Below are 21,695 nucleotides of genomic sequence, written 5' to 3' on the forward strand. Positions count from 1 at the left end.
GGAGTTTAGTTGGGATCTTGAACACTGAGGCCTGAACTGTGGCACAGCCATCCAGCATTGTACCCACTCACAGATGATGCCCTCATTATGGCAACATTTAAAATATGCAATTTGATAAATACCTGAGATATGTGATAAGTCAATACTGTGATTTACATATCAGCATACATACAGACATAAATTGCTGTGCATGAACATTTTATAGCCTGCATTTTAATTTATATAGACTTGTATTTTTCTTTCTTTAGGGTTGGTGTAGGTGTTTTCACTTCTAGATCTCTGTCATATCTATAATTAATGCAATTTTGGTAAAATTGATTCAGAATTTAAAGGCAGAATGAGTAGGATTTTCACAATGTATAGACTCATACAAAAATAATTCCTCTTAATCTGTCTGCAGAGACCCTGTCCTCTGCCTGTATTTTCTTTTTTTGCTGTGTTCAGGACATTTCTGGGCGTCAACCTTTGGGCAGTGGGTGTGCAGCCCCCAGCCAATGACAGCACACTGGGTCTGAGGGCAGGACTCATAGGGACCAGGTGCCATCCAAGGGGAAGTTATGAAAATGGAGGAGCGGTACACAATGTTGTGTTTATAAACTGCAACTGACAAATCCTACTCATTCGACCTTTAATGTCTTCATCTGTTAGATATCTGTATGAGAAATGTTGCATAACTACATATCCTTATCAAAACTGGGAAAACATTTGATCACGTGGTTTAAGTGGTTGTGTAAAAAAAGGAATATCTACCAATATATTATTAAAAGATTTTCTACAGATATTAATATCTGAATGTCTGTAAATTGAGTTGAATTTGTGTACAAGGCTCTGTTGGAAATAAACTCCAACGTTTCCATGCTCTACTCGCTGAGTTAAAACCACAACTTCTCTTTATATACACATGACAAATCTCAGTATCCACTGAAGAAACAACACCGACTGGAAAAACACATGAATTCAGAGAATGGAAAATAACTGAAGCACTGCCAGAGCCTCTTCATGAATGCACCTTGCTGCATTATTTACAGCACTATTTTATTTGATCTTGATATGATGGGCAGACATTTTAAGATGAAGACGCCAAACACTCTTTTTCCGGGGCATCGCGTAGCAAAAAGACCAAGTGCTGTGGGTTGATCATGAGTCCAAAAAGCTAATTAGTATAATTTTCTGGATTAGAAAAAATAAACATAAGAGACTAACATGTAAAAACATTTTCTATGACCAGAAAATACCTCAAGAATGACAACATATCAACTATGTACAAAAACATCAATAATATATTTATATATATATTTATATATTTTTCATCTTCTATACCCACTAAAATATACCAAAGAAGCAGCTATTGGTCAATCTGAGGAACTCGTTCACCAACATGTTTTTGAAAATGGTTTAAATATCCTTCAGCTGTAAATGTGAAAACTCAAAAAGGGGGAGAAAAAAAAAACGGAAAAGTAAAGAAAGACACGTAAATAAATTTAAAAAATATAACCTGACAAAAAGTCCTGTGTTCATCCTGTGTGCCATTTTGGAATACTGCAGAGTGTGAGGAGGTAAGCCACTTCAACCAGCTTCTCCAGTGGATAAGAGTTTGTTCGAGGATGGGCCGTCTTTGACCGTCCAACAGAGAGTTCCCCAAGTCTTTCATTTTCAGTTCGTCATCCACTTGCGTACAAAGATTCAGACACAGTTCCATGACAACTGACGTAGGCCACAGACAAAATAGAAGGGCACTTTTTTCAAATCTTAGCAATCTGGGGATGAACCCTTTTTGTTGTATGAGGGGAGAGGGACACAGTCTGGACTCGGGAAGGGGCAGTGGGTTTAGCAGCCTTCTTGTTTGTCAAGAGTTTGTTTCACAGTTGAATCCATTATCCACCCAGTCTAGCACAAGCTTGACAATATATATACAGTATATAAACTACAATCATGAACAAGAGAGACGTGGGAGATTCATCCTTAAATACAAAAAGTGTCTTCTGGCATCCATATGTGGACTTGCTGTAGTGTGTGTTTGTGGCATCTGAGGAGAAAAATAAGGTCCTGAGATATGCGCTGATGGGCTTCTGAAGAGAGAGTGCTAAAAGTGTGATCTGTATAAAATGACAACAAAAAACAAAAATATATTTAAATCTATAGCATCGTCATGTTTGCGGGGGTTGTGTACAGTATGTTAGGAGGGGCTGGACCGCGGTAGGGCCAGTATTCGTCCATTGGTCTTTCCCCCGTTCATGTGTGTGAATGGGATGTGGTGCTCCTCGTAACTGCCCCTCAGGCCCATGGAGGAGGCCTCGTCCCTGTCCAAACACTGTTCCCTCTGGGAGTAGGACGACGGGTCCAGCGGGATGCTCTCCATGTTTTCCATGTCCAGGTCAAAGTCTTCGCTCTCCGGCGGCTTGTTCTCCTCACTGTAGAAGAAGGAGACCTCTTGGAAGGTCGGATGCAGGTCCTCGCGCAGCATCTCGATGATCTCCTGGAAGGTGGGGCGCATCTTGGGGTTGTACTGCCAACACATCTGCATGAGGTTGTGTCTGGGTGAGGACAGAGGGAGAGTGAGATCATGGTTAAATGATGCTGTCTGAAGTTTAGTTTGATCACCAAAGTTATTTCTTTCTCTCGCAAAGTACTGATGTTTCTTATTCCCCATAGAGCTCCACTGTTGTCCAAGAGCTACTAAAAACACATCACTGAGCCACACTGAGTTGTGGATGTTCCTTCACTACAATGAACGTGGGAATTGTAGTTTATTTTGAGCCAAAGCCACATTCACTGTCCTTCTGCTCTAAATATTTACTAGACTATAAAATGTGTCTTAATCAACATTAATCTGCCCAAAAGCAGGTTTAAGTAACATTTGCAGTTTTAGAAAACTACTTTGCTTTTATAAAAAAATAAATCTGTAGCATGTTTTTTATAGGAAAAATATAGAACATCACCAGCCTTACTCTACAATACACTTAATATTATATCTGTTTGTACATATTGTCATTTAATTATTGTTACTACATTCTAATCTGCATGTTCAGCCTCTATCGCACATCTGTCAGTACTCAGGAGGAATCTCTCCTCTGTTGCTCTTCCTAAGGTTTCTTTTCTTTTGCCTGTTTGTTTCTGCAACTAACTATTATTGTCACGATTTATTAATCTGCCAGTTATTTTTTCAATAAATCAATTAATCATCTGGCCTATAAAATGTCCAAAACTGTGAAAAGTGTCTTCTTTTCCCAAGTCGGAGATGAGGTCTTCAAATATCTGATGTATCTCACCAGCAGTCCAAGACGCAAAGATTTCAGTTTACAATGATGAGATATTAGAATATATGTTGTATAACATGATATAAAACAGAGAGAAGCAGTAAATAGTTGCTAACTGACTATTTGTCAAATAAGTAATTGATATATTGATTGTTGTTGCAGCTCTAATGCAGATTGTAAGAGGAGGAAAATCTGTGATTGTGAGCTATGTGAAAAATAAACTGACTTGTGTCAGGCAGTGTGAAATAAGTAAACCATTACAATACAACTCTTGTTCTTCTCAGTCCATATTTAACCTTGGCCCTACTCTTGTACTCACAGTCTGTCAGCGCAGTTGTCCGGCCGGTCCAGGTAGCCTCCGTCCATGACAAACTTGAGGACCTGCTCATTGGACAGGCCCTGGTACGGCTGCTCGGCCAGCGTGCTGATCTCCCACAGCACGACCCCAAACGACCTGGCAAACAGGCGGGTGAGAGACAACAACAGCAACACGGGGAGAATGAGACAGGCCAATTAGACACCTGGCAGAGTAAATCTGTCTGTAAACACTCCAAGCAGTGAACAGGTAGACTGAGGGCAGAGGCGCAGGCTTGTAAACAACATCGAATGAAAACAGGTTAGCTACACACAAGGATTCACATTTTAATAATTGTGATGTGTTTACTGTTGGTTATTCTAGTCTCTAAAAATGAATTCAACAGGAAATTATTAGCTTTTGGAACAAAGAAAAAACATTTAAAAAACAGAGCAACACAACTGAAATAATGGTTTTGTAAGGTAAAAATTTTTTCAAAAGCAAGCTGCTTTATTTTTTTCTTGCAGAATCTCTGAATATGCTGTACGATAAAAAATGCCCTCCACGAACCCTTATTTCTTACCCTGTCATTTTAGAGCTGCTAATTTTTCTCCTCTTTAAGATACGGCTTGACACCAAGTGTCACTCGACACCATATTATGCTAAATACAGCACCTACACCTACACACAAACCAAAAACGAGAGGTGTCACTGACCAGCAGTCTGAGTGTGCGGTGAAGACTCCGTCCTTCAGGGACTCAGGAGCCATCCACCTGACAGGCAGCAGGCCCTTCCCTCCCTTCCTGTAGTAGTCGGTCTCGTAAATGTCTCTGGTCATACCGAAGTCTGGGAAGAAAACATGGTTTTCATTAGTTGCAGTCAAACATACACTGATGTCATTTGATACAAACTGTTGAATGTTTAAGGGAAGTAATGAATTCTAATATGTCATCTGTTTTTCAGGTATGTCTCTTTGTTTATTCAGGTTATAATCTGTTGGAATATCGTTTTAACCTTGTGAAGCACTCTACAAGAAAGTGTTTTATTTTCAAGATGCTGAATAAATACATCTAATTTGACTTGAATGGTGTTGTTGAGGTAATGCCGGCCCCACAAAAGAGGATAACTGGGCAGATTCTGGGTCTGATTCCTGACAATTGCAGGGGTGTTCCCAAGTTGAGGCTGGTCTGAACAGACTATCTGCACATACAATGGTGTGGTGTGAGGGGTTTCTCACACATAATCTTAATAATGGCTCTTATATTGGTAAACTAATTTCAGGTACAATCTACTGTGACATTGACGCAAGTAGCAGCATGTTTTTACTACCACTGGGGTCAGTCAAAGTCAGAAAATGTCCAATTTTGCACATCGACATGTTTTTATTCATATGTTCTTTATTTAGAACTTTTAGAGTAATTCTAAACAAAAGCACAAACAACAGACAAGTACACACAGGCCTCCACCCTGTGCTACAACTTACCTCCTATTTTGACGGTGAGATCGTGAGCTACCATGCAGTTTCTGGCTGCCAGGTCTCTGTGGACAAACTTCTTGGCGTTAAGGTATGCCATGCCGTCTGCGATCTCAGCGGCCATTTGGATCATCTCCTTCAGAGTGGGCGGTGGACGCCCGGGGTTGTTCTGAGGGACACAAGGAAGATTTTTTTACATTTCTGATCTGCAAACAAAGATTCACACATTTTTTCTCCACACTCATGATTTTTTTAGCGATTTTGATTCCAAGTTTTGATACTTGAAAACTTCTTAGATCCCACTATCTATCATCACACTTCTCTTGAACAGCTGAGTAGCAAGTTTTCTCAGTCAGGCTGGAGGCCTGGTGTTCATCTCCTAACAAGCCTGTTTGAGGCTACTGCCGTTTTTTCAGCTGACTTGCTGAAGTCCTCCGTCAACAGCCATCCGCTTATCCCAATCCAAGTGCCATCTGTATGTTTACACACTTCAGAGGATGACACACAAGTCATCTGTACACACATCAAAAGTAAATTCAATGTGGGATTTAACACTGAGCAATGGTAACTGAAAAGGTATAGCAGTTTTAGTTACTGTGATGACACCACACAAATAGATCCATATTAGGCCACACAGCCCCTTGTTTAATTACATTACATTTGGTAATTTGGTTTCAACAATCTGGCTGGCAAGAAAACAGCAGATGGAGCAAGATGTGTTAGAAAAGTCAATTTACTTATTGTGCTAACTGCTGGTTAATTTAAACACTGATGGATTTAAATTGCTCTGTATTTGTGCAGTCTGTGTCTGAGTCTTCAGTGCTGCAAGAAGTTGAGGAACCATTGTGCTTTTACATGTAGAGTTAAGTAAAGTGTTCTCATATAGATCTATAGAGAAAGAAGATTCTAATTTTCAGAAAAGAGCGGTACAGGATCACAGGATAAGTAAAAATGATTATAGTAAAACAGTATATATGTATAAGCCACTGATAGTTGACTCGTCCTGTCTGTTATGCCCTATGTTGTAAAATGACATTTCCCACACAGAGATAAAAAGAAACCATGAGAAATTTGCGTACTGATAAGAAAAATGCCGCAAAGGACAACTGTACCATTTATCTACTTGAAATGCAGAAGTGAAAAGAAGAAGTTCATGACAGAAGTATTTCTGCATGTATACTGTCGCAAGTAAACTAAAAGTTCAATCCAACCTAAAACAAATATGAGCGTAATTCAGACACTTCATACTTGGCTCATGATTCAAGGGTCAGTGTTGCACTCTCGTTACCTCGGCGTCAGGTCGCAGAGAGCGCAGAAAGCTCTTCAGGTCTCCGTGGGTCATCAGCTCCATCACCACCAGGGTGGGCTGGCCTTTAGACACGACGCCCAGCAGACGCACCTGGGGGACGAGAACAAGGGGCGGTTTCATTTCTATACAGTCTGATTTAATCACATTATGACAACTGGTCTGGTAACAGCGGGTGACACAGCTGCCCTTCACGCAGCTAAATGTAGGAGCGGTCTGGTATTTGCACATGATGGGACATTTAGTACCTACTATTCTAGATCAGTAATGTGTCTAATTATTGACAGTTAAAGTATATTAGTGGGGTGCGCTGAGTCACACCCTTCCTTGCACATTTACACGTTGTCAGTAACCAAACGACACAACAGTATATTTATGAACGAGGTTCTCTTTAAAAAGATGTGGCCTTTTCTTTACCACATGATGGCAGCTGAAGGCCTTCATGACCGAGGCCTCGTTTAGGAACTCGATTCTCTCTCGGAGGCTGGCCGACTCGTTCACCGTCTTCACCGCCACACGTGTGTCCCCCTCGCCTTTGATGATGTCCTTGGCGATGCCCTCGTAGACCATGCCGAAGGAGCCCTGACCCAGTTCCCTCAAAATGTTGATCTTGTCTCGAGCCACCTCCCACTCATCCTCCTCATACACTGCCGGCACACAGGAACATGTTACACATGCGGCTGTATACTGTATGACTGAGTTCACGTGCACACAGGAAGCAGGTTAGCTACAACAAGAAACTGAATATTCTGATTATGCAGAACATGAGGAGTATTTCTCAATTATGCTCTACCATCTTCCCGAGATGATGGTATTTTATGTGAATGAAATGTTAAATTCAAAAAGAAACAGGTTAGTGCAGCTTCAAGAGATTTTGGCCAAGTTTCTTTGCTGTGGAGCATTTGAACCAATTGAATGAGCAAGCACTGAGTTCAGCAAAGTGGATTAAACTGTGTCACAGATTTCATACATGAAACATTACACTGTTACCTTTAGTTGTGTGTTTACTGCAGTGGGTGACTGTTTAATGCCCACTTAATGAGCTGTCAAACAGACCGGGGTCTGAAGAGTGCATTTTTGGTTTGATGAATAATTCTGCGAGATGGTCGAGGCTTAGATCATCAGCACTGCAAACTGTAGCTGGTCACCAAGTAACACAGAGTTGCACAAACCGTCATCTCCGGTGTTACTGGACTGTTTTGTTTTTGAGCTGATTGAATCCTTATTAAATGAGCACCATGAAAATATGGATTAAAAACTCACCTGCAGCACATAAGTGACTGAAAGTTGCTTTTAGTGATTTAGAAGTCCTCTTAACTGCCTCTCACTACTCTCAGACTTAGGACCTACAGTACTGTTAGAGTTAACATGCTTTGTGAATACTTTAAAACCAAAAACTAAAGTCTGGACTGACACAAGTCTTATTTACCAAATGCTGCCAGTTAGGAGTGACTTTTAGCTTTAGTATGTTTTGTGAATTTGGCCGCAGATATGTAGCTGGATTTTGAAGTAATGTGCCACAATCCCTAAAATCAAAACTACAAATCCAGTTTAAAGTGAAAAAACAGCTTCTGTATCATTGATCAAATGGCTTAAACAGTTTGCTCACCATCATTAGCACTGAGATACTCTGGGTTTGAAGAGGCATAGATGGGACCACTGGGCCCTTGAGTTTGACTGTGAAGATAATGAGAAAAACATTTTATAAGAATACTAAAAAAAATTAGGAAATGTAAAGAGCATGAGTGACCGAACAGGATGTGGTAATTGCGTACTTCTTCTTGAATATGAAGAATCCTGTCACGGTCACAAACAGCAGCAGGACAAAGCAGATGACTGGTCCGATGATGATCTTTACGATGTAGAGCGGGTCACCTGTTCAACACATCCGCCCGGACAGTGAGTCACATTTCAGGTGAAGCACAAAAACAAGCTCTTATGAAAGCCACTCATTCAACTGCAGCTAGGACCAATATGCTGCTCTGTGAACATGATCCGCATCACGTAGCATCGTTTGATCTTGTGATAATGCTTTCAGACTAAACAAACACGAAGTCCCAAATTCACACTACTGATTCTATGCAGGTTTTGAGTATTTACTGTCTAAACACGAGGAAAGTGACAAAATAAAGTGTACCAGGCAGCATGCAAACTAAAAACTATCGATATTTGAGTGTGCTGCTAATGGAAACTGTTCTCCCAAATGTGCGATGCACAAAGGAAATGGAGGAGCTGCTCAGTGCTGGGAAAATTTAAATACATTGTGTGCAGAAAAAGCTAAAATTAAGTGTTAACTCTTTGGAAAAACATTTTAATGTGTCTCTGTGAAGCTTAATCTGCAGCGGCTCAGTACACTTTGATGATAGTGTGTAGTACATACTGCACAGAATTTGTATGTTGTAAGGATTTGGGACAGAGCCTTGGTTTGCCTTTGTGGCAGATGGAGACTTACTTGCATCCTGGACGTAGAAGTACGTGGGCTCGGTCCAGGATCCGTTCCCAGCCAGCGAGGTGGCCCGGATCCTCACTGTGTAGTTCCCAGGATGCATCACTTTCAGCTTGCAGCCACGGGTCACCTTGTACATGTTCCTTGACACACAATAGTGCAGCTCCTGCAGAGAAACAACATTGAGGTTCAGGCTATGGACAACAAATGAAAAAACAGCGTCATATGGCAAACAGATGCTTCATAATTTCCAAGTTTAAAATAGTGTTTTGACTCATTGTATAGGATACACTGTTTCCTCTCCCTTGTTAAAAGTGTTTCATGTCTTTTATGTTTCCAATGTGGAAACATCTGAGGGAATAACAGCCAGATGTTTTGTAGATCAGTCTCCATAGCAACTAAAACATGGCGTGATGCTAAAGTAACTTCTCCATTAAGCTAATCAACCAAATTACAGTAGCGAGACCACAAGGCCAAATTTCAAAATATGAGTGAAGTAATGAGTATTGCCTCCCTTATTTGTTGGTGCTGCATGGCTAGTTTTAAGATGGACAAATTCAATTTGATTCTCAGTTAGCTTGCCATTAGCATTCATTTATTAGTAGCCTGAGCCATTATGCTTAATGAGAAAGGGGAATAGAAAAAGTGCCTTCTGAGTAACAATGAGGGTATGTGTTTACATGTTGTGGTGAACTCAGCAGTGAACTCATGCACTCGGTGACCCAACAACTCAAATCACTGCAAACTCTAAAGCCATAAAGGCCTGACAGATGTGTGTGCAGATGTGTGAATGTGTTGTGTTTCTTCACCTCTGTGTCTCCCAGTCTCTTGTAGTTGACCTCATACAGGATGATCATACCATTAGGGGCTACTGGCTCCTGCCATGTGATGTGCACTGTATTCTCTGTCACTTCGGAACTGATGGGACCCCCGATGTCATCAGCTTTGTCTGTGGAAAGCAAAATCACATGGTTTCATGAAAGATATTTCTATTAAAACTCATTTCTATTAAAACTGCATTAAAATATAAGCTGAGGTGCTGGGGTGTTCTTTCAGTTCTTACACTGTCATCTGTCAAACAAATGTAAGTGTGCCAAAAAAGCACAGACATTATTACTAAAAGTCCCATGAAAATGTCTCATTAACTCCATAATTCGACTTAATTCTCATTGAAAAAGGATGTTTACAGTAAGGACCACAATGAGGGATCAATTTAAAGCATAAAGCAGTTAAAGGGGATCTCCACTGATTTTAAACATCAAAGTCTGTTTACAGGTCTTGGGGGCTGTCACTGGGTACGATTACACGAATGATTACAATTAGGGCTGAAGACTGAAAGTGAAAAAAATCTGCGAGTGTGGAGTTAGGAAGAAATGCGCTTAGCAGATCTCTGTAGCTCACTTTTCATCTCTGCTCCAGGCTACATTAATGCTACGAGCAACACGCCTAAATCTCCTACCGAACTTTGAAAAGTGGCTGAGTTGCATTGTGGGTAATATAGGTGCCGGGTTTTGACAAGGAAAGAGGAAGGAAGAAAATCACCCAGTGAGGCAGCTACTACACTCTTGGAGTTGATGAGATTTTATTAAACAGACCCAGCTCTTCCCCTCTTTAGTAACTTTAACAAAGGACGAACTCTCAGTGCCTCCTCACCTTCAGGCATTGTGCGGGCGCTGACATACGCTGCCATGCTGCAGCGGGCCGGGTCGGTCGGGTGGTTGCAGGCGTGGATCTCAATCTGGTAACTGGTGAAGTGGCGCAGGTTGGAGACGACAGTGGACTCCTTGGCGTGGACGGTGACCACAGTCTTTGTGCTTTCAAAGGTTTCCTCGTCCTCGTCCTCTGGGACGTCTGTGCCCTGCGGCGGGCTTGGGGCGGTGGTGAGGAAGGGGTGCGTTCGGTTGGCGACACCCATCACAGACCGACGCTGTCTCGAGCGTCTAGGCAGAGATGGGCAAGTTTAAAGTGATTTACATGTTGCAAAAAGACGTCAAATTTGAAAAACAGCATTAGACTTTCAGAGGGTAAAAGGAAAATTTAGAAGAAATGAAAAAGATTGCTCGTATACTCCGTCAGAACTGCTTGTCGTGTGGTGGAAAAGCTTCAGAAACCCCCTCCTGTGTCTGACAATTTCTGTAACTTTAAGAATTCAACTATGCAACATTCACACCCATTTTACGACATGATTGGCCAGCTGTGCAGCATGAGAAAGGAGCCAGAGCTTGAACTTCTCTCTCTTTTTCTTTCATTTGCTACACAACTATTTCTGTAACTTTTAGTGTAGAATGAGTGTAAGATCATGAATGTTTACCAGGAGAGATGGTCTATTACCCACATGTTTGAATGATATTGCATCTCTCACCTCTCTATGACGGCCGGCTTTTCACTCTGCCGTCCAGTGTGGCTGTTCAGGTAAATAAACAACTTCTCTTATCGTGTAACCAGATTATACAGAGTCCATTCTGAATTTTGTTTGTATTTTACTGTTGACCATGGTACAGAAAGGTGGATGGTCCTAAAAGCAAGTTTAAGCTGAATCCCTGATACTCGGGTAACGTTTAAATAAAACGTAATTGGGCAGAATGTATTAGGACCATTTAATTCAGTCTTACACTAATGCTGCTCTTTTAATGAGGTTGCTTTGCATGATCCAAATACCAAACACAAGATGGTGCATGAGGACTTTGTTTTGTTGTGTGGGAGGCTAGACAATGTTGAACTGGATTGAGTTTGACAACATGAAGACAAAGAAAAGAAAAGCCTTTCTGATTTAGTCCAACATGACTCAAACCTTAACATTTGTGGACAATAAAGCTGACAAACAGGCCAGTTTCTTACATTTAATTCATAAAAAGACAACTATGTTGTCAGTTGTCTTACTTGATCTCAAACACTTCATTGTGGAGGTAATTCTCAAAGGTTTTGCGGTACTCTGAGTCCTCTTTCTCCTTCTTGAGCTCCTTGTCGGTTTTTGGGCAGGCACAGCATCGTGTCCCCTGGCCCTGCTCTTCCGTCTGGTTCCACTTCTGCTCCTCGTCACTGTCCACCTGAGTGGGCACTCGTGACGGAAGCTTCATCCCTGGTGAAATGGAGTATGAGAAAGAGAGAGAGAGAGAGAAAAAAAAACAAAATCAGACAGGGTGGGATGACAGGTGCAACAAACACAGACACATAACACAGTCTGAAGCACAAGTATCGACGCACACATCCTCCCACACACATGCCTGAGGGGCATGTCTGTCATTGTCATCCCCAGGTCCTCACCCTCTGTAGTGGAGATAAATTTCCAGTGACACGACCTCCCCGCAGACTCCCATCTCTGATGTGTGGGAGTTATGGGAGTTCAAAAGAGGAAAAGTTTGGGCTTGGTTGTATGCTAACATGGAAGGGCAGTGATGGCAGGGCATTGACGTAGGTCGGGCTGTGACAGGAATAATTCAAACGAGATAAATTTTTGAACTTTGCCTGAACCCGAGCTGAAGTGGGAAGAAGATCATGACTGTCCAAGTGTCAGGTTTCACATAGTTTAAGATACATAATACCACCCAAATACAAGACTCACCTTCACCGCAACCGATTTTCTTGCTCACTGGATCTAGAGTAGCATTTTCCCTCTAAGGGGCAACGGTTCAATTCAGAAGGGGGTCACTGTGCTTAAAATGCACTCAAAGATAAAATGATTCCACAAATTGCCTTTCTGTTGCACTTTTCTGTCCAAAATCTCATCCTGCAGAAACTCCATGAACACTGTGCCTTAGACATATTGCTGCCGTTATGTGGAGTTTTTTAACTTAGTGATTTGAATGTTTTCGTTTCATGAAAAAATGATATGCAACTGTGTGGGTTGAGTGAATTCTGCCAGTGATTCTGCAGCTTATGAAACCTTTTTGTAAAATGAGAAAGATGTCATCAAGTTAACAATGAGCGTTTTTTTCTGGTCCTAGAAAAGTTGAGTTATATCAGACTTTATTATTATTATTATTATTATTTCATGTACATGGAGTAAACTAACAAAATCAAGACAAGAAGGTTGAGATCGTTTGTGTTTGCTGCTTTTTTTGTTCTTGTTTTGTAGGTTTGAGGTGGAGGTCATTGTTAAGATTGGGATTGTGTTGATTTGTATATAATGTGGGTTGACGTATACTTGGATTATCTAAATAAAATCTACCCATCAAGGAGAATCAGATCACAGAGAGTCCTGGTAGCAGACTCGAAGTAGTCAAGAGCCTTTGAGTGAGGAGCTATTCTACTAATATAAAAGTGGCAAAAGACATTCATTCGCTCTCTTTCTTTCGCTCTCAGACAGTCAGACACACAAAGCCACCAACACAAAAGCAGACACTACAACAGGACGACCACAAACAATGTGGCTCACCCTTCTGACAGTAGTCAAACTTGTAGAGCTCGCTGGCTTCAGGCTGGCGCTGGCAGAAGACCAGGTAGTGAGTTATGTTGCCGTTGGGGTCATTGGGAGGTTTCCACTTGAGGATGATCTGTGAGGAAGAGTTGGATGAGGAAATGGGGTCCAGCGGGACTGAGGGTTCTGGGGAGACATCACAGACAAACAGAAGAGGAGGTTTAATACGTAGGAAAGGTCAATGTTTGGTAGGACCTCTTAAGGCATACTTATATTTGCTCATCCACCTCATTTATATCAAATAATGAACACTGAGCTGCGCAGTTAATCAATTCAAATTAATGTAAGTAATTCTACAGACCATGATACTGTTTAGTGAGTCTCCAGCCTGTGTTTCTGCAGCGTCAAAGAGATTCTGATTCTGATTTTACCAGAGAAAACAACTATTAGTCTGAATCACTGGGATTTGACGAAGATGCCAGAGGTGAAGTGCGGTTTCAATCTGATTTGCATTCATGTTACAGAACTCATGAAACAGGCTTACTTGTAGGGAGTTGACATGTGACCAACAGCTGCCTGCTCTGGGCAGTTTTGGTTTTGGTTTATGACACAAATTGATGTGTGTGGTTTGCTTATATCAGAGCCACATGTAATGTTAAAATTACAATGAGTGTTTGATATTCCCATTTACATTCAGATGTCCAGATTTTGCAAGTTGATGAACACCAAATAAGCAAAACACTTTAATGCTACTTGCTAAACTCTGGGCAGTACACGAAAGATCGTTTGTCTTTGTTGTAATTTGCACATTTTGGCAGATATTTTATTACCATTTTTTATGCTGATTATATGTTTTGATGACTGATGCTTCTCGACTCTACACTGGCGTACATCACAGTTTCCAGTGTAACTTTGGTAACTTTGGCTTAGTTCTTTTCAAGTGTTCTATCTGTGGTTTAGATGTTCAGTTTCACTTCTAGTTTTCAATGTTTTGCCAGGTGTGGTATTTTGTATATTTCAAAATTTCTAACTATTTACATTAATTCATCAACTTGTTTTCATAATAAGTTTTACATTCTCATAGAAAATTGTAGCTACAAGCTGCCTTTTTTAACCTTTATTTTAAAGATTGATCAATTGAGGAAAGTGCCTCAATTTTGTTTTTTTATCGATGTAGTTTTAGCTTAGATATATACTTACCAAAAATCTCTCCAACTAATTTGTAGTTTTATTTTAAAGTAATAAACATGGTAATCACACTAATCGGTTTGTGTTGACAAACTTCACATGATACATAACCTTTGGGGTATGTGATGCACCAGTGAAATTTCAGTATCAATTCATCGAAGACACGGCATGTGCTTTCAAATTGCAAAACAAACTGCAATGTGACGCACATTTTTCTATTCTTAATTCGATCCGACTTAGTGAAAACAGATTAACAGCACTAATGCAAGAGGAATAATAAACGTGAGTCAGTGTGTGATTTGCAAAAGCAGGACGGGGACTTTGGCACCAGCCACAAGTGCTTGTTGTTGGGGAGAATTAAATGCAGCTAAAATGTCTTTGGCAGCGACATAATCATTGTTTCAGAACAGATTGTTCTTTCTTCATCCTACCGTACATCTAAATGTGTTGTGTGATCTTTGCTTTGCATCAACTGCAGCCAGCTGATAACAAGTGTGTCTTCTTTGCTGCAACTACAAAAAGAGGTTACCAGCTACATGTGGCGAGACCACTGATCTCTGTGCATCACCGTATATCTGATTGTCTGGTGATTTTTTTTTTTTTAAGCAGATTTTCAAAATCAAAAAACAATGACAAATGTAACTGAACAAAGGTTTATGTGTTAACATTAATACTTCATAAGACGATCTCTGTGTGTGTGTGTGTGTGTGTGTGTGTGTATGTGTGTGGGATAGATGTGAGGAAGGAGTGGCGTGTGGGGAAGTCAGACTGAACCCTAAAGAGACACAGACACCAGAGCTTCGTTGTCGCAGTGTGATTATGTTGTCCCTGTTTCATGACGGTGCAACACACTGGTCCGACCGCATTGTCAGACTAAGTTTCATCAGCAGCAGCTCATCTGTAATGACAGCTTTGCCCTCTGACGAGGTATGCTGGTTAGAGATGACACAGACCAGGAACCCGGAGCGGTTGCCAGACGGATAGAAAACAACCCTGGCTGACTGAATGATGCCTTTCTGCTGGAAGCCAGTTTCGTGTGAGCGAGGGATGTCATGTTTGATGCGGTTTATCAGGAAGGAAACACACATTGTGCTAAAGGAAGCCAGTTAGACAGGACATCATGGCAACGACGAACTCAAACTGCACATGACACACACCGCGGGTGGCAAAGTACAATTAAGTGCTGGGGAAGAGATTTATGATTGCTGCATGGCCGACTGATGCATACACCTTGCACGCGGCGGCGCCCTGTCGGTCGCAGGCCCCCCAGGCGAATCATCCCATCTGTCTTCCTCTTCCCTGTTCTTGTGCCAAGGACATTTTGGCAGCAGCCAAACTGACACACACAAGGCTAAATCCACCAGTCAATGATAGTAACACCACAAGAAATGTGGATTCAAGACGACCCTAAAAATAGTTGAACTCTAGTACAGGAGAGGAAAACAGGCCTTTCCCACTACGGGAACTAACTGACCCAGTTTAGTTTGAGGTTCTACCTTGTGTTTCCACTATGTTTTACAAACCAGAACATTTTTTATTTAAAAATGGCAAAACCTCAGGACAAACTTAGTCATCAGATATTTTGAATCATACTATTGCCTGTATACTGAAACACACCTCCATGCAGTGCTTAGCCTTTTAGCTGCCATTCATTAATTCCATTTAATGCCCCTGAGAGTACTTGGAATTTGGATTTAGTTCCACCTCCTGAGAAATGCTGAAATTTAGGTTAAGAAACTCACCCCCAAATGGTGGGAGTACAGTGGAAACGGCTACACATTGAGCTACAGGCTGTTGAGTTCTGCATGGGTCTTACTGGTGGCGTTGGTGCGAACATAGATGATCTCGCTCTTGGCTCCGTGGACCTGGTGCTCATCAGAGGCTGAGAGCTGGGTCTTCACCATGATGGCGTACTGCGTCCAGGGCTTCAGAGGCAGGATGAGATGACCTGGTTCAAACTGCTCTTTGTCCCCCTCCGTGGCTCGACGTGGAGGGTCCACGTCAGCTATCACCCAACTGTTGGAGCCGCAGGCGTCTTGTCCATCAAACTCTGTTACGTTCTGAAAAGGTCTATTGTGGGGAAAAACAATAACAGGACATGGAAGAAAAAGATATTTTATATTATTTATTAAACTGTATTTCTGTGAGAAAAGTTAGAGTTTCAGTTTGATGTTTTATGTTATTGTATTTATTTAGGAAAAGAACCTTGAATAATATCACTGAGGCCAGAGAGATCCTCAAAATGATGCTTGTTCATGGGAAGTATAATCCAGGAGATCAGGGCTGACATTTTTTCAAAAACATCAGCAACATCGCTGAAGATGTGCCCTGGTTGGAACGACTGATGCATGGTAGTTTTTCTTTTCTTTTGTATACTTAAGCAGCTAAAAACAATACTTGTCTGAGAGATACAGGTCTCGCTGTGACTGTGGCTGACTGAAGATGAACTTACGCTTCTTTGTAGAGCACCATGAAGCCCAGCAGATCTCTGAAGTCTGGAGGCCAGAAGGGTTCCCACTTGACCATTATTTTATCGCTCATTGTTCGAATCTGTGTAAACTTCAACACATGGTTCTCACCTGAGAAAAGACATTCATCAATTAAAAGCAATGAACAGCAGAAAAGGTTCAAAGTAAATTTAGAAATATGGAGACATTAGCGAAGAAACATCTGCCTTTGTTGATTTAGTTTGAAAATATCCCAATGTCCTGAAGCAGCCGCCCACCTTCACCCACTCAATCATTTAAAGCATATTAAAAATAGATAAGAACAGCCCCCCCCCCCCCCTCAGACAAAACTGAGACAACGGCACTCCCCCAACACCACAAACCTCTGGGGCACAATTTCATATTCATATTTCACTTTTGTCTGTGTGTTTTAGGAGTTTCTTTTTTTTTTTTTTTTATGTATTTTTAGAAAGAGATGCAAAAAGGACCCCTCCTGGACTTGAACAGGGAAGTTGTGGTTCATGGTCTGCATCTGAACCCTTAAGTACAGGGCCACTCCAGTTTTTGGACCTTCTATGACACCTTCAACATGACAGAAACCTCAGTGACTGGATTCGCTCAGGCACCATAAACCACAAAGCTGCAATGTCCTGACCTTAAAATCTGGCCTGGGGCCTTTGTAGTACAGATCTTCACAATGCAAAAAGAACCAGAGGAAAAACTACAACAACCCAACATGGATTTTTTGTTTTTTAAACATAGCGAACAAGTTCAGAAATAGACCCCAGGATTAGAACCAATCCAAAATGCGGTCAATCCTAACAGAGACAGAACAACACTGGCAGCAGCCATCAATAAATGAGCATCCATGGTTGAAAAGAGTCGATTTATATGTCATTTTCCCTCAACTTCACACATTTTGCCTCAAAAACACACTTTCTCCCATGACAACTGGGACATAATCAGAGCTGACAAGGACTCTGCTCGGATCCACTCGGGAGACTCAAGATCTGCAGCAATAGAACAGGAACCCTACCTGACAGACCCTGCATTTTTCTCTCTTTCATGCCTGTTTTTTATGTCAAGTTAAGAAGAAAACATATCAATAAAGGACAAAAATGGAACAACACCTATATTACTGTGTTATCATGTTTAACAGCTATTGGTGCTTTGCTCTGTTGGTTGTTCCTATTTTGACTGTGTCAGTAAAGGTCTGCAGGAAGGCATTTGCAAACAGAGGGGAACAGGAAATGACCATCATAACAACGACTGCGTTTGCATCTGCACTGACTCTGTGTCTTCTGTTGCCATAGTAACTCCTGCAACAACTGTCACGTCTTCGGAGCCGAGGTTCTTACATGAGGCCTGGTCTCCGTTGGTCTTGGAGGCGATGTCGTTCTTGACTTGCCGCTCTTTGGTCCCCGTCACCTCCTCCATCTTGCGGATCTCAGCCATGCAGAGTTTGGAGTTGTAGTGGAAAAACATGCGCCCCTGCAGGATGGTCAGCTTGTGTTTGGACCAATCCCACAGCTGCCGCAGGTTCTGGTTGTCCAGGGCATAGAATGAGTAATTCCTGGAAAAGAACACACAAGATCGCATAAACATATTTTTCATGGTACACAATGCCATTTAGCTGGGGATATCATCACAGAGCTTCTTGAAGAACATGAGTAGAAAAGTATTTCCGCATGGTTAGCCTACAATTTGCATCATCATCATCATCCTTTGACATTTCCACTGTAAGTGTAGCTCATTGTGCTACAAGCCTCTTCCACCTCGTCTGAATGAAGCCTCATATATGATTTGGGAAAGTCTAACCAAAAACAGTTACCACAGAGAGACATTTTGAAAAGGTCAGTCCTTCCGCTTTTAACTCATAATTACAGGAGGAGGCTCTGACATGGCGAGGATAAGATGGGCTCAGAAGAAGGAGTCTCACCCGATTTCCTGTTCCTCCCCACGAATAACACGAAGTTTGCGGAAAAACGAGAGGGATACGAGGGCGTAGGAACGTCGCACTGTCAGGTAGCCAGTGATCTCCTCCAGCTGGCCGAGGCTGGCCTCCAGTTCAGCTGCTATGTTGTCTGCAGAAAACCAAAAGACACAAGCCTTCAAGTGACTTCTGCTTCTACATTATGCTAAGTACAAAACTTTTTTGTACTTTGCAAACCTTTATTTTCTTGAAGGCTAAATTTAAACAAACTGTGATTCAATGTGTTAAAATTCAATCTTTATGTAATTTCTCTTGTTGTTGTTTCAACCACACAGACCACAGTTACTCACTTCCTCCACGGAGGTTGATGACCAGGCTCCCGTTGAGAACAGTGCAGCCTCTCAAAGCCTGGGCGGCCGTGACAGAGTCCACGGTTTTCAGACCCATACATACCTTGGGACAAAGTCCTGCACAGGGAGTGCAGTTGAGCCTATAGCACAAAGGGAAAAAAAAATGATTAGAAAAATATTTCAGAAGAACGTGTGCACAATAACAAAGCATGGTGACATTACTAATGTATGGTATTTTCAAGTACATTACTGTCATTTTTCACCTATCTTACATTTCAACTCAACACAGAAATACTACAACATTAAACCTGAAATTAATTTTCTTTTGGGGGGGGGGGGGCAGCGGAAACAAATTGTAAAAGTGACACGGACAAATCTACACATTTTAAGTTGATATGGCAAACAAGTTAGCAAACAGTTGCTTTTTTATGAAACCAAAAGTTACCGAGCAACATTAATACTCATTTTGAGTCATGTTGTGTCCACTCTTGAATTTAAGTCCCATATTCACTCTTTTCTTCGCCCTCCACCATCTTCTCAGGGAAACATCTGGCTCTATACTTGCTAAATGCTCCGCGACTGTGTGTTCACCAGCTCAACGCTAATGCTATCTGTCTGCTGTGTGGTGCTGAGCAGCTAGCTCACAGTCTGTTGTCTTTCCAGGTGCAAAGAGCTGCCTGCTGCAGCCGCATACGCTGATGAGATTGAATTAAAAACAATCAATTTGGTCGCCAGACAACTAAACAGTGAGCTAACAGACATTAAAATGCCCTGTAGAACTGAGGAGAACTAGGTGAGCTGAGGCGAGTGGAGCGGTAAGTCTCTTATTTTCACTGTAAGGTAAAAATATTGATTAAAGTGGCTTCAAAAAAGTTCCTATCTGCATTGTATTACTAACAAAAGGTCTGAAAATGAAGCTTTGACTCATCTTTTGGTTTGAATGAACTGAAAATGAACTGACCACTACTCTTCACCTTAACAACCGACTTTTACAACCTAGCTTACATAATGTTTTCATAACAAGTCCCTTCTCATAACAGATATATGGTTACGGCTTTGTGTGCTGCCCATATTAACCCATTTCCTGAAAAGCCATCTGTACAATCCCCACACTCATAATGCAACAAGTGCAAACTTTGATGAAGCAAAATCCAGTAAAATACACAGTGACCTCTGCATCCTCTCAGACTCACATAGAGTGAACATCTTTTAGCGGTGCTGCGGCGAACATTTTTTTGAAGAGGATTATGGCGTGATTAGAGAATGATGGGCTGCCTGCATGGGGCCATTGTCCTGAGTGTGTTAAAGTATTTTTTTTGCTGCTAGCTGGTTCATGAGGTGAAAATGTCTTTGTCTGGCAACAGTGGAGTAAGCTGGAAGGACAATTACAGAAGAATGTGGCATTTCTTTTGTGAATGGCAAATAATGGGAGCGGGTGCCAGCTAATGTGCTACAGATTTCATGGTACTGCACGTCTACTCTTCAAAGTATAGATACATGAGAAATATAAAACAAGGGGTTTGCATTGTGGTCGGTGATCATGTGGCACTTGAGATTAATGCCAGTTTTCAGCAACAAAACAAACCACCCATATGACACAAAGGCTAAAGAAAAAAGAGCTGAAAAGTGTGTCTGTGTCTTGCAAATAAAAGAAGGTTCAGGGCATTGTTCCGTTATCTGGCTCATAACTTTGCTGATCCTTCTTGACCCTTTTCCCTCTCTCGTGCCATGTTCGCTCTTTCAGCCTAGACACTCATAACGCCTTTGAGTACACCGCTTATCCTCAAAGCACTTTCATTTCCACAGCTTAGTTTAAAACCAACGACGGCAGAGAGATGCCAAAGAGAGGAGATGGGCCATGAGGGGAATAGAGAGGGAGTTAGAATAAAAAAGATGAGATAGGAGTGCAGCAGGGTTCACTACAGGTCAATGGTAGCCTAAAGGTGGAGATGAGAAGGATTTTTGGATGAACTATATTATGATACTTCATATTTTTTACAATAAAGTAATATCTGATAATTTTCTATTAAAAAACACTACACATTTACATGTGATGCAATTAGACGTAACAAAACTATTCTCTTTCTTAAGCTTTATTCGAATAAGTGAATATTTATTTGGTGGTACCACAAATTCTACTGTTGCCCAAGTGTGTAACTTCATGACTTAACGTCTGCATCATTTTGGCCAGTCTTCTAAAGATGCAACCGGTCATCTGTGTACAGTATGTCATGTCAGAATATTACTCAGCCTTTATGTCACGCCACCCAATCGATCAGCTGGTTCCAGATGATGACAAAACACCTCATCCTGTGTGTATGTGTCTGTGTGTGATTGGTTGTGCTTTGCTGCATCTTTTGTCTGTTTTCATGACTCTGCTGCAATAACTATATCTAGGTTTCAATGACATTACCTGATTCAATGAAGGTTATATTAAAACACACCAAACAACACAAACATATGTCAATAACATTTTTGGACTTTCTCTGATGAAGAGTTGCACAGCTTGGAACATTTTATTGAACTGATAACAAATCAAGTTAAAGGGAGATTCTCAGTTCTTCTCTGCTTAGGTGTTCTTTGCTGAACACCTGAGCATATCCAGCAATGCTAAATATTCTAGCATTTACTAACCTGTGGAC

At 41.4% G+C, this 21,695-nt stretch overlaps 1 protein-coding gene across 1 annotated transcript in view; it reads right to left on the minus strand.

The window, feature by feature from the left end:
* Positions 1-991: 991 nt before the first annotated feature.
* The window catches only part of insra (insulin receptor a), a 52,188-nt gene continuing 31,484 nt past the window's right edge, over positions 992-21,695 (minus strand). Inside the window, exons 4-21 of the mRNA XM_041950027.1 lie at positions 19,054-19,193; positions 18,710-18,854; positions 18,129-18,343; positions 16,776-16,902; positions 16,140-16,393; positions 13,154-13,321; positions 11,659-11,857; positions 10,432-10,718; positions 9,588-9,727; positions 8,785-8,944; positions 8,108-8,207; positions 7,942-8,009; positions 6,750-6,979; positions 6,315-6,425; positions 5,036-5,195; positions 4,269-4,398; positions 3,577-3,711; positions 992-2,534 (exon numbers count right to left, since the gene is read on the minus strand). Of these exons, the coding sequence (XP_041805961.1) occupies positions 2,177-2,534; positions 3,577-3,711; positions 4,269-4,398; positions 5,036-5,195; positions 6,315-6,425; positions 6,750-6,979; positions 7,942-8,009; positions 8,108-8,207; positions 8,785-8,944; positions 9,588-9,727; positions 10,432-10,718; positions 11,659-11,857; positions 13,154-13,321; positions 16,140-16,393; positions 16,776-16,902; positions 18,129-18,343; positions 18,710-18,854; positions 19,054-19,193 (3,127 nt within the window). The 3' untranslated portion in view covers positions 992-2,176. The remainder of the gene's footprint in view (positions 2,535-3,576; positions 3,712-4,268; positions 4,399-5,035; positions 5,196-6,314; positions 6,426-6,749; positions 6,980-7,941; positions 8,010-8,107; positions 8,208-8,784; positions 8,945-9,587; positions 9,728-10,431; positions 10,719-11,658; positions 11,858-13,153; positions 13,322-16,139; positions 16,394-16,775; positions 16,903-18,128; positions 18,344-18,709; positions 18,855-19,053; positions 19,194-21,695) is intronic.

This window comes from Chelmon rostratus, chromosome 12, assembly GCF_017976325.1.
Source record: "Chelmon rostratus isolate fCheRos1 chromosome 12, fCheRos1.pri, whole genome shotgun sequence".
Classification (NCBI taxonomy): Eukaryota; Metazoa; Chordata; class Actinopteri; order Chaetodontiformes; family Chaetodontidae; genus Chelmon; species Chelmon rostratus.